This window comes from Cottoperca gobio, chromosome 12, assembly GCF_900634415.1.
Source record: "Cottoperca gobio chromosome 12, fCotGob3.1, whole genome shotgun sequence".
NCBI classification, from domain to species: Eukaryota; Metazoa; Chordata; class Actinopteri; order Perciformes; family Bovichtidae; genus Cottoperca; species Cottoperca gobio.
Window position 1 is genome coordinate 13,950,168 of NC_041366.1, and position 14,134 is coordinate 13,964,301.

At 41.3% G+C, this 14,134-nt stretch overlaps 1 protein-coding gene across 6 annotated transcripts in view; it reads right to left on the bottom strand.

Moving 5' to 3' along the window:
- Positions 1-771: 771 nt before the first annotated feature.
- The window catches only part of rgs3a (regulator of G protein signaling 3a), a 129,363-nt gene continuing 116,000 nt past the window's right edge, over positions 772-14,134 (bottom strand). For 5 of the 6 annotated variants that reach the window (XM_029445068.1, XM_029445066.1, XM_029445069.1 and 2 more), the window contains 4 exons: positions 5,290-5,391; positions 4,385-4,446; positions 3,140-3,306; positions 772-2,961 (listed from right to left, as the gene is read on the bottom strand). In XM_029445068.1, the coding sequence (XP_029300928.1) occupies positions 2,761-2,961; positions 3,140-3,306; positions 4,385-4,446; positions 5,290-5,391 (532 nt within the window). In that variant the 3' untranslated portion in view covers positions 772-2,760. Of the gene's footprint in view, positions 2,962-3,139; positions 3,307-4,384; positions 4,447-5,289; positions 5,392-10,097; positions 10,244-14,134 lie in introns of those variants that run through there. The other variant, XM_029445072.1, reaches the window with a different exon arrangement.

Genomic DNA, 14,134 nt, shown 5'->3' on the forward strand with positions numbered 1-14,134 from the left:
CCAAGGAGGTTATGTTTTCTGTTCTGTGTGTGTGTCTGTGTTGTCTGCAGAATTACGCAACAACTACTGGCCGGATTTTTATGAAACGTGGAGGAAGGGTGAAGCATGGCTGAAGGAATTTGGAGAGGATTTACACATTATTTTTCACTTTCGTTAACATTGTGGGATAGGCGCATTTGGCCATGGCGCTCTCCGAATTCTTAGTTTCTACTGTTTATGGTAATAATATTGTATTGTACAAAGCGACACTGCTACGAGAAAGTGTGATAAAGGCAGGAAACAAAAGTGTTCAGACAATCAGACCGGTTGTAAACAAGGCTAGAATTGAACCATAGTATCCAAGCAGTAAAATGGGCGTAAAACCAAAATGTTAGTAATAATTGCTTATTGTACAACAGGTCAAATTTGAACCAGGAATCTGTCTGTAATCTGTGTATATTCAGCTGACTGCTTGTTTTAGCTGTCAGATTTGTTTTCAGTGTTGTCAACACGTTCCAAGATCTCAGAAATGAACTCGGTGAGGATGTTATTATTATTAGATTATTAGAACATTTTGGGAAATACATTTATTTGCTTTCTTGTCAAAAGTTAGTTGAGAAGTTCAAAAATCTTCACATCTCCCTGCAAGAAAGCAAATATGTGCATTTGCTAAAATGTCAAACTGTTCCTTTAATCAGTGCACGGGAGCTTGAACGCACACCAGCCTCGGCATGTTTGTGACCAATATGCATGGAAAAATGCACATTAAAAGAAAAATCCAGAGACAACACATTTAACTTCATCAGTTGGTTGGTTTATTTATCATTAGCATTGACACCAAATGTACTCTACTGTTTTCTCTTGCTATCATAGGAGATGCATTTTGAATTGTAAACAGTGAAAATGATAAAATGCATTTCAGAAAACTCCTTACAAGCAGTGTATGACCAGGGAAAAGAGCAGATTGTACCTACTCTTGCTCACCTACCTTTTTTTTTTTATTTAAACAATACATGTCATCTTATAGTTTTGAGTCTCTTATATTTACATAGATACAGCTGGGTCCCACGTTCACCAGCAGAGACCTATGGGTATTTTGTTTTTGTTTGTTTTTAATGTGTTATCACATAGTTTTCTTAAAGAATTATATTTACAACCATAACGCCCCCCAGCTGCCTGCTGCCGGGGGTTAACACACAGTTAGAATCACTTGCTTAAAATTCATTAAACTACTTATGGTTCTTGAAAGTTTACGTTGTAAGTCAACCTTATAGCTCTATGTTTTTTTTTTTTCTCTTAACAAATAAAGTTAATACAGAGCTCAAGCTGTTCATCTTTCCCATAAAAATTCAAAACTATCCAAATAAATGAACAAACCAAACATAATAATAAAATAAAATAAAAAAACAATATTGCACTTAAAGTTCAGGACAGCATTGGACCTGTTTGGTGGTTAAGAAGAAAGTGAGAGCTTTTTAGCTGAGTGCTTTAGAGGAGGTGAGGGTGTCTGTAGAAGCATCCAGCAAGTTAATCTAAATAAATAGGCAAACTTTTATACAACATGAAGCATTTTTTTTTTTCTCCGACAATGAAACGAGCAACCTCTTGTGTCGCTCAGGAGAAGTGGGGAGTGCAGGTGTGAACCCTAAAGCATATAAAAACAGTGAGTGTGTAGAAAAACAGAAGATAAACCAAGCTGGAACCTGTCATGGCAATGTCCTGAGAAAAGCTTCCTCGATTAGTCCAGAATGAGCTACAATGTTAAAAGAAATGTCGTTTGGCTGCACAGAACTTTTTTTTTTTTTCTTCTTCAGTTTTCGTTCCTTGTTGTAAACAGTCTTTGGAGACAGGAAGCAAGTCGTCTTTTTCTTCCACTACTGGCTTTGAATGCGACTTTTGTCTTTTTGTGTGAGAGTGACACATATCTGCGTTTCATCACAGCTCCAGTCCATCCGTCATTTATACGTTTGTGTTCTTTGCCCGTCGCTGTCTCCGTCTTTGTCCCTGTTGAACGCTTTCCAAAGTCTTGGGATGCACTGAATGAGTTGAAAGCTGTTTATAGAAGCTTTAAAAGGAGGGTGTAGGTGTTTAACAGAGATGCGCGTGAAACAGCCATAATACTAGCTTTCATTTAGACATCCTGTCCCCCCCTCCCTCCATAATAGTTTGGAGCATGATAAAAAAAAACACACACACAAAGAAAAAGGACTTTGTGTCGTACCGACAGCTTTGAAGTGGCTTCACAGAGAACGTGGTGGAGGAAAGGAGGGGATTTAAAGTGGGAGTTTCAAAAGGAAATTAAGGAAAAAAGTGACAAAACAGTACCGGACTGTCTTCATGTCTGCAGGGTTTCTTTCTGAGCAACCCCTCCTTTTCTCCAGTACAACTGGACAAAAACTTAAAAATACAACCAAAAGACTGACACCACAAAAAAACAGAGACAGTGATCAGACAAGCGTCTAGCTCCTGCTCCAGCCCTCTCCTGTGGGCTTCTGTATTTTTAGTAACAACCATTCATCAGTCCACTCATTCATCCATCCATCTAGTAACTGTGTAAACTACATTCCTTTGCAGTGCCATAGCTTTGCCACGTCCTCTCACACCATAACAACAACACAATCATAGTGGACAGGATGACATACACAAAAAAAGTAAAAAAGGCAAACAAAGACCCTCACATCCCACCCACCAACTCTACTTCTTTTTCAAGTCTGACCCTTTTTTCTCTCTCTCTCTCACATCGTCATCTTTCGCTTCTCCTTAGATGTTTTTTCTGGTGCCTTATGACGAAGATGGAGTCGGAGTGGGGCTAGCCTTTTTTTGGTTGATTAAGTCCACGTAGAGTTCTGAGCGCAGAAATCGGGGGTATGAGTCCTTCTCCATCAGCCCGTATATCCGCCTCTGCGCTAGGTCAAAGCAGGAGCGTGTCACATTTTGCAGGTTGTCCTTAGTGTGATCTCTGGTGTACGAATCTAGATTTACCTGCAGAGGAAAAAGAATGAAACAAGTAAGAGGAAGTGCTAAATTAAAATGATATTGTAAAGAAATATCAGGAGGAGAAATGCATGTTTCTTTTTTTTGCACAAGGCTATTTTGATGCTATTTCTTCCCCTGTACCCAAATTTTTCTTCCCAAATGCATTGTGTGCAATCTCACTCACCTCTTTACAAGACTGGATAGCGATGTATTCTGCAAAGATTTTCTTGGCTTTTGAGGCCATCTTGGACTGCGACTTAACCTTCTTGTATTCCTCACATGCTAGCCAGAATTCCAGATTCTCTTCGCTGAACTCTGTGCGCAGGAAAGCTCTGAACGCTGCCAGACCATCTGAGGGAAAGCAGAGAGGAGGAGGTGGAGAATAAACAAGAGGAGAGTTGACTCGAATGCCATGGCAACCTCAGAGCCGAAGCACCCTTGGAGTTTCAGTGACTAAAATAGCTCTGTGACGGCCTTTGAATCATGTGGTTGGAATAAAGTGAGACATAAAAAACCCTAACAACACCGCAGGACATACTCAAGTCTTTAACATCTTTTAAGTGACATCACTCTCCCTCCAGCATGACATCTATGCATTCCCCTTTACACATGCTGTGAATGCACAAAGACACAACTGTTTTGGTGTAAGGGGAAATGACTAAATCTGGCACTTTGGGCTTTTTAAGTTTCAGTCTAGTTAATGATTTGAGGAAGAAGGCATCTAGAAGAAAGAATAGCAGGAAGCCGTGTCCACCCACTTCTCCCGTCTGCACCTTTCCGTTCCCATGAATCACCCACGCTGATAAGCAATGCAGGCGGTCATCTCTTACCTCATTCTGGTAAGCAGGAGTGAGGTAAGAGGTGGCAGAGAGGAAATAAGAAGGGGGAGAATAAAGAGGCCAACAGAGCCGAATGAGGAACAGATGTAGGGCTGGCTTTGTTTCAGCTTTTTAAAAGAATTGGGACTGAACTGTGGGAGATGAACTGTGGAAAACAAAACAAAAAAGCAACACAATTTCAGGTTGCATGTTTTCAGTCTTCCCTTTTCACTCTATTTAACACATGGAAGCTATCCGTTGGGATTAGGGAAATTTGAAGACAGTGTGTGAGTGTGTGTGTGTGTGTGTGTGTGTGTGTGTGTAATCCATATATCAGTACACGCATGTTTCAAGATGTATTTTATCACATGCAAAAAAACTAAACTAACTATACATCATGCATGTTTCCTGTGCTCACCACCCTCCCCCCACCACCTCATGCAAGCTGTGTGTCTATATTCACCCACTGTCTATAGCAATATTGCACTAAATCATGTTGCACAAATGATCAAAAACAAAAAGACAGATGATTCCCGTGTATGTTAAGGGAAGTTGAAAGACAAAAGAGAATAAAAAAAAAAATAACAAAAAGGAATTTAAAAGTAACTTACATTTGTGTGTCAGCAGCTTGTCAAGTGAGTCCCCCCATTTCAGTGCTTCCTCTGCGGTGGGCCTGCAGATAAAAGCAGAGCGATTCTTTAACAAGCCCATATCAGCCAGGTTTCTCATTGTGTGACCCATCCGCAGAACTTTGTCTATGCTGGATGGATGAGTGGTAACGAAGCAGGTAATTCCTCTCTGTTGCTTCCTTCCACTCTAGTCTGCGTCTACTGATCTTTCCCTCTCATGCGGTTCTGCTTTGTGAAAGCTAAGAGCACTGAGAGCCATGAGTGTATCTGCTTCACCCTGGTGGGGGTAGGCTCTTATATTCCCACTGAATGCAACTTGGAAAGAGGGAGGGGAGGGGCTCCAGCCGGCCAATGGGGATGTGTTATTAGGTTTAGAGACCTCCTCCTCCCACAAGTGTTTGGCTGCCCCCTGCTGCCTCTCATTCTGTACCCTGCTGTAAAGCATGTCTCTTTACAGTGCTCATCTGTAATCCACATCTGAGGCCTTATTTTAAACAGTAAGAAAAAAACTTTCTTTGTTATTTAAATAAACCTTTTTAGCCGACTGAAATCTGAAATCCATTCTAGCAAATTGTCATTTGCTCTTACAATTTGCCTTTTAGAACATGTAAGTACACATGTATGTACAGTTATAATATAAGAGACAGTTGAATATTATAATCTATAACAGTATATTAAATCTATATATAAAAAAAACCACACACAGCCAAACTATCCCTCCTTCAGACGTGCCATTGTTACACGCCACACATTACAATTACACTCCAGTCACTGCTACTGCCCACATGTCTGTCTTCCAAGGTCAGGTCATCACCAGTTGTGGTGAGACCTGGAAAACCATCTCACACACACCCACATGCACATGCTTTCAGGAAGTGGCCACTTACTTGACTGACTTCATAGATTTGTCTAACTTGCTGGCTGGGTTGCTTCCTGGGGATTCATTCCTCCTCCGCAGGAAAGCCAGCCGATTCTTCATGTCTTTGGCCCTGGGTGAACGGAAGATAGAAGAAAGAAAGAAAGAAAGAGAGAGGATAAAAGAGAGTGAAAGAAAGATTTATGAATAGATTGAACGAGGGTGAAAGAAATGATAAAGTAGACAGAGGAGGTGGTCGAAAAGAGACATGGGAAGAAAGTGTGTTGAGTCCAAGTCCAAAGTCCACAATTAAAACAATCCAAGGCATGGGAATCACCAATTTAGTTCTTCAGCACTGTAAATCCACATGAAATCAAACCCACAAAAGCCAGAAAAGATGAAAATAAATGTTGTGTTGTATACATTTTAGTCTTCAGCCAGGTATGTTGGTATGGTGGGACAGAACTTTTCCAAAAACGCGGATGTCAAGCTCCCTTTTCCTCGCTTCGTGTCAGCGCCTCGCCTGTCAATCTAATATCTTTAACAGTTTTTCTTGTAGATGTGTTCCTCGGCAGGGACTGAGCGAATGTGGCAGAGAAGGAGGAGAGAGACTCAATCCTCACTCCTCTGTTTCATCACGCCATTCTCCATGTGCCTAGAGGGGTTGCTGAGAGGGAGCTGACCCAGGGCCGAGGCAACAGGGCACAGTGACCTCCTCACTCCTCTGCTGCTTCCCTCCAGCAGCAGCATCCAAAATGCCCCTGACCGCCCACCTCACCTGTTTCACCTTGCTCCAACCATCTCACACACACATACACACACACACACACACACACACACATACTGCTGCACATGCACCACCTTAAATCTCACACAAGGTGATACACCAATCCTCAGTCCCCATGGGGTCCTTCAGAATCCTGCGCATTCCCATAATCCCATGGTACGTGTCCTGGCTTTTCCCGACCCTGGAGCACGTGCTGCCTCATTGGGATGTGACCTCACTCAACACCCATTTCCTGAGTCCCTGCTTTTGATTTCCACTGTGGATTGGCTGGCCCGCTAATAATGCAGCACGGCGGAGTGCGCTCGCCGGCCCTAATCACTGCAAGCTGTGCTACTGCCAACCATCAGCCCTCAGGAGAGCATGTACACCCCAAATTAAGTAACAAGGCTTCCCGTTATAGACACTTATCATTCAAACATGCACACACAGGGGGGGGTGGAAGAACACACAACTGCAGATTAGCACAAAAACTGTACATGAATGTACTTGAAGAGAAAGAAACGCCCACACAAATATTTCAAAGAATCTCCCTGCACCTCATGCCCGCTTCACTGGCGCTTCATGCCAGTCACAGGTGTTGGAAAACTCCCAGTCTCCACCAGTGTGTACATGAGAGAAATAATTTATGCATGCGTAAATGCACGGTGGTCACACAGAAACGAACAGAGAACATAGTCAGCTGTCTGGTGTGAGTTTTTCCAACTGCCAAAGGACAGGAAAGGTAGAAACATGCCCATACACATGATACAACATGACTGCATGAGCTGTTGGGAGCAGCAGCTGAATAGCTCCTTTAAAATCACGATGAGTGTGACTTTGTGGGTGTATTGATTTGGGTGTGTTTGGGTTGGGGGGGTTTCGGCTGATGCAGATTACTTTAGTTGACCGAGAGAACCACAAGAGGCCTTTTGGAGAGCGTTTGTGAGGTCCAGGAGAGTTGAACTGCCAAATGAGTGACATACAAAATTAATGTAGATAGAGAGATAGAGAGATAGAGAGAGAGAGAGAGAGAGAGAGAGAGAGAGAGAGAGAGATAGAGAGAGAGAGAGAGAGAGAGAGAGAGATAGAGATAGAGAGAGAGAGAGATAGAGAGATAGAGAGAGAGAGAGAGAGAGAGAGAGAGAGAGAGAGAGAGAGAGAGAGAGAGAGGGATAGATGGCTAGATAGAGATGTACTACCAATAAATGCAAAACTTAAAGCATGCATTGGTGCGGATATCAAGAAAAAAAGCTATGTGGACATTTCTGTTGTCTTCTCTCAGGCGAGGTAAGGAGAAAAAAAAGGAAAGTCAAACAAAAGATTAAAAAAACTGAGAGATTGAAAGACACTTAGAGGACACGTTTTTAAAAAATTGATTCCACATCTAATCCTAAGAAATGTGTCCATGCAGCATCACTGGTGGAGAGATGACTCATCCATTGATTAAAATAACCTATGTGTCCTGGATGAGGCAGGCTTAAACCAGATGCTGAACTGCTCAATTAGGCCTCTCTTTCATTGGAAACAACAGGGTGCTCTAACTCAGTATCCCTGTGAATAGCTTCAGGCGGAAGAACATTATTACCCAAATAAAACCTATCTTGCTGTTAAATAAACTCATAACATCAGAGAAGGATTCATTAGATCGTTCTATTTTTAGGTTGCACTCAAGACAATTAGGCCTCCGTCTTGTCAGTGAATGTAAGGAAGAGAAGTATTATATATGGTCTGGAAAATACTTTCTTGGCTTAACGAAAGACGCCTTATTATTCATGTCTGATTTTTATACAAGCTCAGCCAGCGTGGGTATGATGTGACAATGATGTCATAGCAACCGCCACTTTAAGGGAAATGTATGTTTCTATCCTGCCACCATGTGGGTGTCAACTGATATTGCAAACACAAGCACTCCACACGTTCCACCCTCTAGCAGTGCACGTTGCTTGCAAGGCATTCTTCTTGAGCAACTTGAGTTTACATCCTCCCATGATTTATCTTTCCACTCAGAAACTCAGAAACAGCACTGACACCATTCATGAAAAACAACGGGTGCATTTTGCACGTTATGTAGCTGCCTCATTCATTTTCAACTCTGCATGTTAGGTAGTTCTGTCACCTTCTGTCATACTGCAGAAGGTGTGAGAAACTCAAGCCATAAATGAAACTGCCTGTGGTTATTAGCTCAATGGGAGTCAACAGCTATTTGAAGGAGGACCACATATTACTCCATCCTCAAAGTGGGTAGACAAATTGTTCATCCTTTGAACAGCGTCAATCAAGTGCGCCGCAGTCATGTCTGTGTACTGCAGAGATTTAAAATGTTATAACACCAGAGATTTGCAATTTCCGCACCCAACTACAAACAAAGAAAAATAACTATTAGCATGTTGAGTAAAACCTCTTTGGGTGAAACTCTGAACCCTTAACTGACACTTAAACAAAAGAAAAATATCAGAGATAGAAAGTAGTCCTGTACTTTAGTCTGTTTCGAGAGAAAGATATTGTACCCAGTGCTCTTTGCACCTCTGCTTCTTATGTGCTAATAGTGCTTCTCACAGTCTCTCACTTTGAGTACCTCTGTATTTAAAGTTGATTCTTTACTGTATCTGCTAATAGGTCCCCAGCACTAACACCATTAGCAATGTACTGTAATCACACTTCATTTGATTTATGACTTACAATGATCCCTCCACTTAACTTAATCTGCTAAAAGACTGACACATGCTCTTAAAAGGATTATCAAATTAAGACACTGCCAACCAGAAATGTGTGCTCCACTGCCCCACACTAAATACAGCATGCCCATGTTTGCAGCACGGGCATAATGTGTACACACACCAGAGTGTCTGTTTGTGTCTATGCAAGAGAGCGCTTTATGCGCTTGAGTAAAGGAGCGAGAGGTCTTTATCTCCACAATTATCTGCATGTTTCTGTACTCTTTATTCCCTCTTTGCTTGACTCACATTAGACACACTAATAGCACCCCACTGGCTATTCCTGGTGTTCTGAAAAGTAGGCCGCACTCCCAGGGAAAGGCACTGGGAGCACATGGGCGAGAGCTGCAGACAGACACACTGCAGATCACAATGTACCATACAAGCGCAAGCCAAATCCACTGCCCCATTTCATCCAACTTTTGTTGTGTGCTATGTGAGGCTTTGTTTCCTACAATGATAAGAGTTTGCCCTTTGTAAAGCCTATGGGATTTTGCAGTGATGAGTACAGAATTGAAATACACTGAGAGCAGCAGCCAAGGTTCAAGCATGTTTTAATTCACTCTGCCCCTCTCTATTTAGAGAAGGCTGTGTGCCTGTGAAGTCAATACAGGCACACGCCACACAAATAACACAGAGCAAGCGTGTGGCTCTGTTTGTGCTTCTGTGCGAGTATAATGAGTCAATGGTTGTGTCAGTGTGTCTGTAACACATTTAAATAACATTTACACTGCTTGGGCTCGGTCTGTATTGAGATATAGGAACAAACTGTGACTGTTCATTCTGTACTTTCTTCACAGACAAAACATAATAAGAAAGAGAAAGCCTAATCTATAAAGTGTCTCATAACAAAGAGAAAAGTCACTCTGCCATATTCCTAGAATAACAATGAAAAGGGGAATTGTCCTACATTTTGTCGATAAATATAACACTATGTCATTCACGGCCTCCCTCCGTCAAGACCAAAAAAAAAGGCTCTATTTCTGAGCAAACTCACCTTTCTAGCCACCAAGACCACATGAGCAATCCTATTCCTGAAATTCAGGCTGCGTATAATAAGAAAAAGGGGCAGCCTCAAGTTAGAAATTAAAGCTCCTTTCCTCCAAAATAGTTTGAGCGCTTCAGTCTCATGGGGGTTTCGTCTCCCTCACTGCGACTGTCAAATGAGATCCACGTAGAGGTCAGATAGCTTCCTACCAGCTTGAGAGCATCGACTCCTGTGGGGCGTAAAACAGCCCCCACCCACGCTTTCCTCATCCTCTCTTCCGATGCTTCTTATTCTGGATAATCAAAGTGCAGATGAACCCACTCACACACTCACACACACACACTCACACACGGCCGTTGCCTTGCTCTTACCTTTCCAGGTACTTCTCTGAGAAATCAACCATAGTGTGAAACATGGGTACCGGCCTGTTCGCAGGTTCACTTGATGTGTGTGGAAGTTAGACTGCATGTAAGCGTGTGTCAGGAGTGCTGGTGCTCGGGGCCCAGGGGTTTGTTTGACAATCACATTCCTCTAACCCCTGAGAGGATGTGGTGGAGCTTTATATAGTCCGGGGGGTCTGGGGAAGGAGGACCCTGGGCTCACCCAATCACCACACAGAGTTTAAAAAGGACAGATTCCTTCCACTGGAGCCTGGACGTTTTTTTTGTTTTTGTTTTATGGGTTAGTAAGTGGAGATGACATTTGTCTTTTTAGCAAAAAGAAGTAACTTGACTACTGTAATGATCTGTTCCTCTGTCCCAGATGAAAAGCAGTGATATAGAGCTCTGTGTTAAATCTGCTATCAAGACTTAATACACGTCAAAACATCATATTATCTCTTCTGTAGTTTCTGCACTGAATGCTTGTTAGCGTTATACTTTATTTAACTGATAGTTTCTAGCTGTGTCAGAACACAATCTCATATCCTTAATCAGGAAGTAAAAAATCAGGAACTTCTTTAAAAAATCTTTTCAATATGGCTCCTGTTTACCTACAATGTCTGAGGGGCTTTAGTCATGTTTACCACAACCTCAAGTGCTAACGCTGGATTCATGGTCGTGTGTTGTCTCTATGAATGAATGAATGTAAACACGGTGATTGCAGTCTCCAATTGAGTAATGAGTCCAGGAGAATTTATTTGGATGTAAATTCCGTTCTATGAGAATGTGCACAGCCCACCGTCGCTCTATATAACAAAGTTAATGAAAGAATGTTAACACAGTTATTGTGGGGGGATATAATTAAAGGGGAACTTCACTGATTGTACAGATCAAAGTCTTTTAAGAGGTCTTGTGGAGTTTTACAGCATGAATACGAAAAAAATGCAGAGATTTTCGTCTCTCAGAAACAAGGAGGTGCTGCAATTAGCTGATAAATGCTGCTCATTAAAACTGTATTTTTTATTCAATGTTTTATTTGTTAAAGCCAAAAACAACAACAATATATCAGCATTGTATATCCAAGAGGCTTCATCCGTTTTACCGACCATATAAAACTCCATGGTTTTCTGTTTTCTTTCTTTGTTATACACTTTTAATTAGGTGATGAAACATTCCAGCTTCAGGAAGTGCAGTTACGTTTGACCTGTAGTACTTGTAGAGAGTCTTCATAGACACAATAGCTTTAAGTGGTTCACGTAACATCAACACTGATTGCACAACAAGGTCAGTGCGCATCATGTCTAACTACATAACTGATATTTATCAGCTGTGAAAAACACAACTCTACGTCTCTACAGAATCATAAACACTTCTCAGGGTTTTGCTACGTTCTTCTCTGTCCTCTCCATCTGTCAGTGTTTCCTGCCCTTATGAATCGAAGTTGGATACCGGTTTTAATCACTGAAGTATTGGTATCCAAATAAACTTAGATTCATCTGTCAACAAGCTCACTGTTTCCACACATATTACTCTGGTGTACTAGCTGGTGTGCTGTAGGTTTATGGTTTTATTGCTACTTGTTGCAAAGCACCAGAGGGGGGGGGGGGGGGGGGAAGGAACATAGTGTTGCAGGGATCTATTGCTTGCGGAAGCAGAACACCTGGACTGAGTTAGAACAAAAGGTGATAATTTAGGGGGGAGAGGTAGAGATAATGTGGACAATTTCAGGAAAACAGCTGTGCTGGATCCAGAAACTAGACACAGGAAGTAAAATGTGCACAATGGAGAGAAGAAAGAAGTGTAGGAAGAGTACAGAGGGAAAGAAGTAGAGCAGAATGCTTAAGAAGTCAAAGCCTTAGTGGTGTCTTTGTTATTTTAAATGACGCATGAAAGACCAAGTGCTTTGTAGAGGAAGACAGATATAATGTGCTCTAGCATTGAAGTACCATTTCTCCTCAATGTGAAAAATGCAATCAATGTTCTTCTTCTGTGCATATTTACGCTGTGTATTGAGATCTGATTCATTCAATCTTCATGTCACTAATGATGATTACGGTGATTAAGGGCTGGAGAAGAGTGTTTACAGCGATACTAACACTAACACTGAGACCACCAATGTTGAAAACACAATGCATACAACAGGAGGGACATTGAGAGGAAAGGAAATCAAATGTAGTGCTACTACCACATCCCGGCTCCAAAAAGCACATGGCCAAAGGTCAAAATACCTTCTTTAAGCTATAAATTGCTAAATCTCAGCAAGATTTGACCATGTCACATGAGATACAGTCGGGCCACTGACGTCCATCTACTTCCTCCAATGGATCTTTAAATGTTATATTATATATCAGCCTCCGAATCTGGAGGAAATAATTTAATTTCCTTTATGTTTGGTTATCTATAGCAGCAGCATATTGTGTTTGTATTCCTCTGAGTTACCCAAAAATATGTTGCATTGAGGGTGTGTTTATAGGTGTGATTTAATATGATTATTTCCCCCGGTATTGGTGTACAGTGTGGCATAATGAAAGATGGCTGAAAATGGGTGTTCAGGATGGAGGAATCTTTATAAGAGATGGCAGACTTATGACATTGAGAATTTAATGGAAACTTAAAGACACGTGTGTTAACACATGAGTGCTCAGTGACTCATCCTTCTGATATTGACGAATGATGGCATAAAAAGGTTGCAATCAATGACAGGAAGTCAATTTTTTTTCTACAGGAGACGGATAACTCTTTCTTTTACGCACCTTCATCAGTGTCACAACTATGTGAGTGCAGTGCCTCTTGAATAGCAAAACACACAGGTGAGGCCATTTAAGGTAATTAGCATGTCGGCTGGCAAGGCAATCAGATATTTACATTGCAACCGATCAACATATTGTACTGGGAGAAGACAGACTGGTCAACTATACTAATATGTGTGGAGTCTAAAAGACTTACTAATTTATCAAATCTCTCTCAAAGACGGGTATTTATGCAAGTGAAGAAGTGGTACTACCAACAGAGCGTCTACATTGGGGTATAAAGAAGGGAAAGATTGAGTATACAACCCCATCACATTTCTTAGAAGTAAAAATAAATCTATTGTTGTTTGCATTACACTAGTCTGGGCATTTTATCCATTTACTATATTAAATAATTGCATGCTTTCATTTAATCCCAGTTTTGATTGTTTGCTAAACAAACAAGAATCCTCCGCTGTGGCAGAGTGATGTGTAACACAAGATGAGCTAACATCATGATTCATGTTTGTTTACCTACTACTATTAAGCAAATCACTGTTTGCTAACCATGACCTATGACAACAAAACGCTGTCCAGCTGAGTTGCTATGTGTGTCTATGATTAGTATAGTCAGGTGTACAGTACATCAGATTGTGTAGCAGGTTTTAAATGTAATAAAATCAAATGACTCCTAGAAATTAATCATTGATTTAGAAAAAATGCGCTTTTTTTGTCAAACAATCCCACATTGTAGATTTAAAACTTAATTAAAAAGGATAGAAAGAACACATTTTGTACACCTAATCAATGGTGTACGCTATGATGCGTCTGTGTTACTAATGCATATAAAGCCGGTCTGAAGTGGTTTGCAGCAGCAGACAAAAGGCAAAATATTCTGGACTCAGGATAAAGGCTGTGGAATCTTAATCACTTAATCTGCTGGTTAACTAAACAATATAAAACACAGTTTGTGCAGAAGAATGGACAGCTATCAGGACGGTCACTGTGAGTGGTTTTATTGTCCTCATGGGTGAAATGATCTTTCATCTTGATGAACAGGAGCATAAATAACGCTCATCGAACAGCTGATGAATCACTGAGGCGTCGACACACACATCTGACACACACTTTTCACTGTCCACACACACACACACACCTTACTTCTCACACTGCCGAGAATGTGAGACACACATATGGTACAACAGCACACACATCATTTGCCACTTAATTAAGTAGATGATGATCAGCGCTGGATGATTAGCTTTCACAGTCACCTTAAGCCTAAAACGTGCTTCTTCA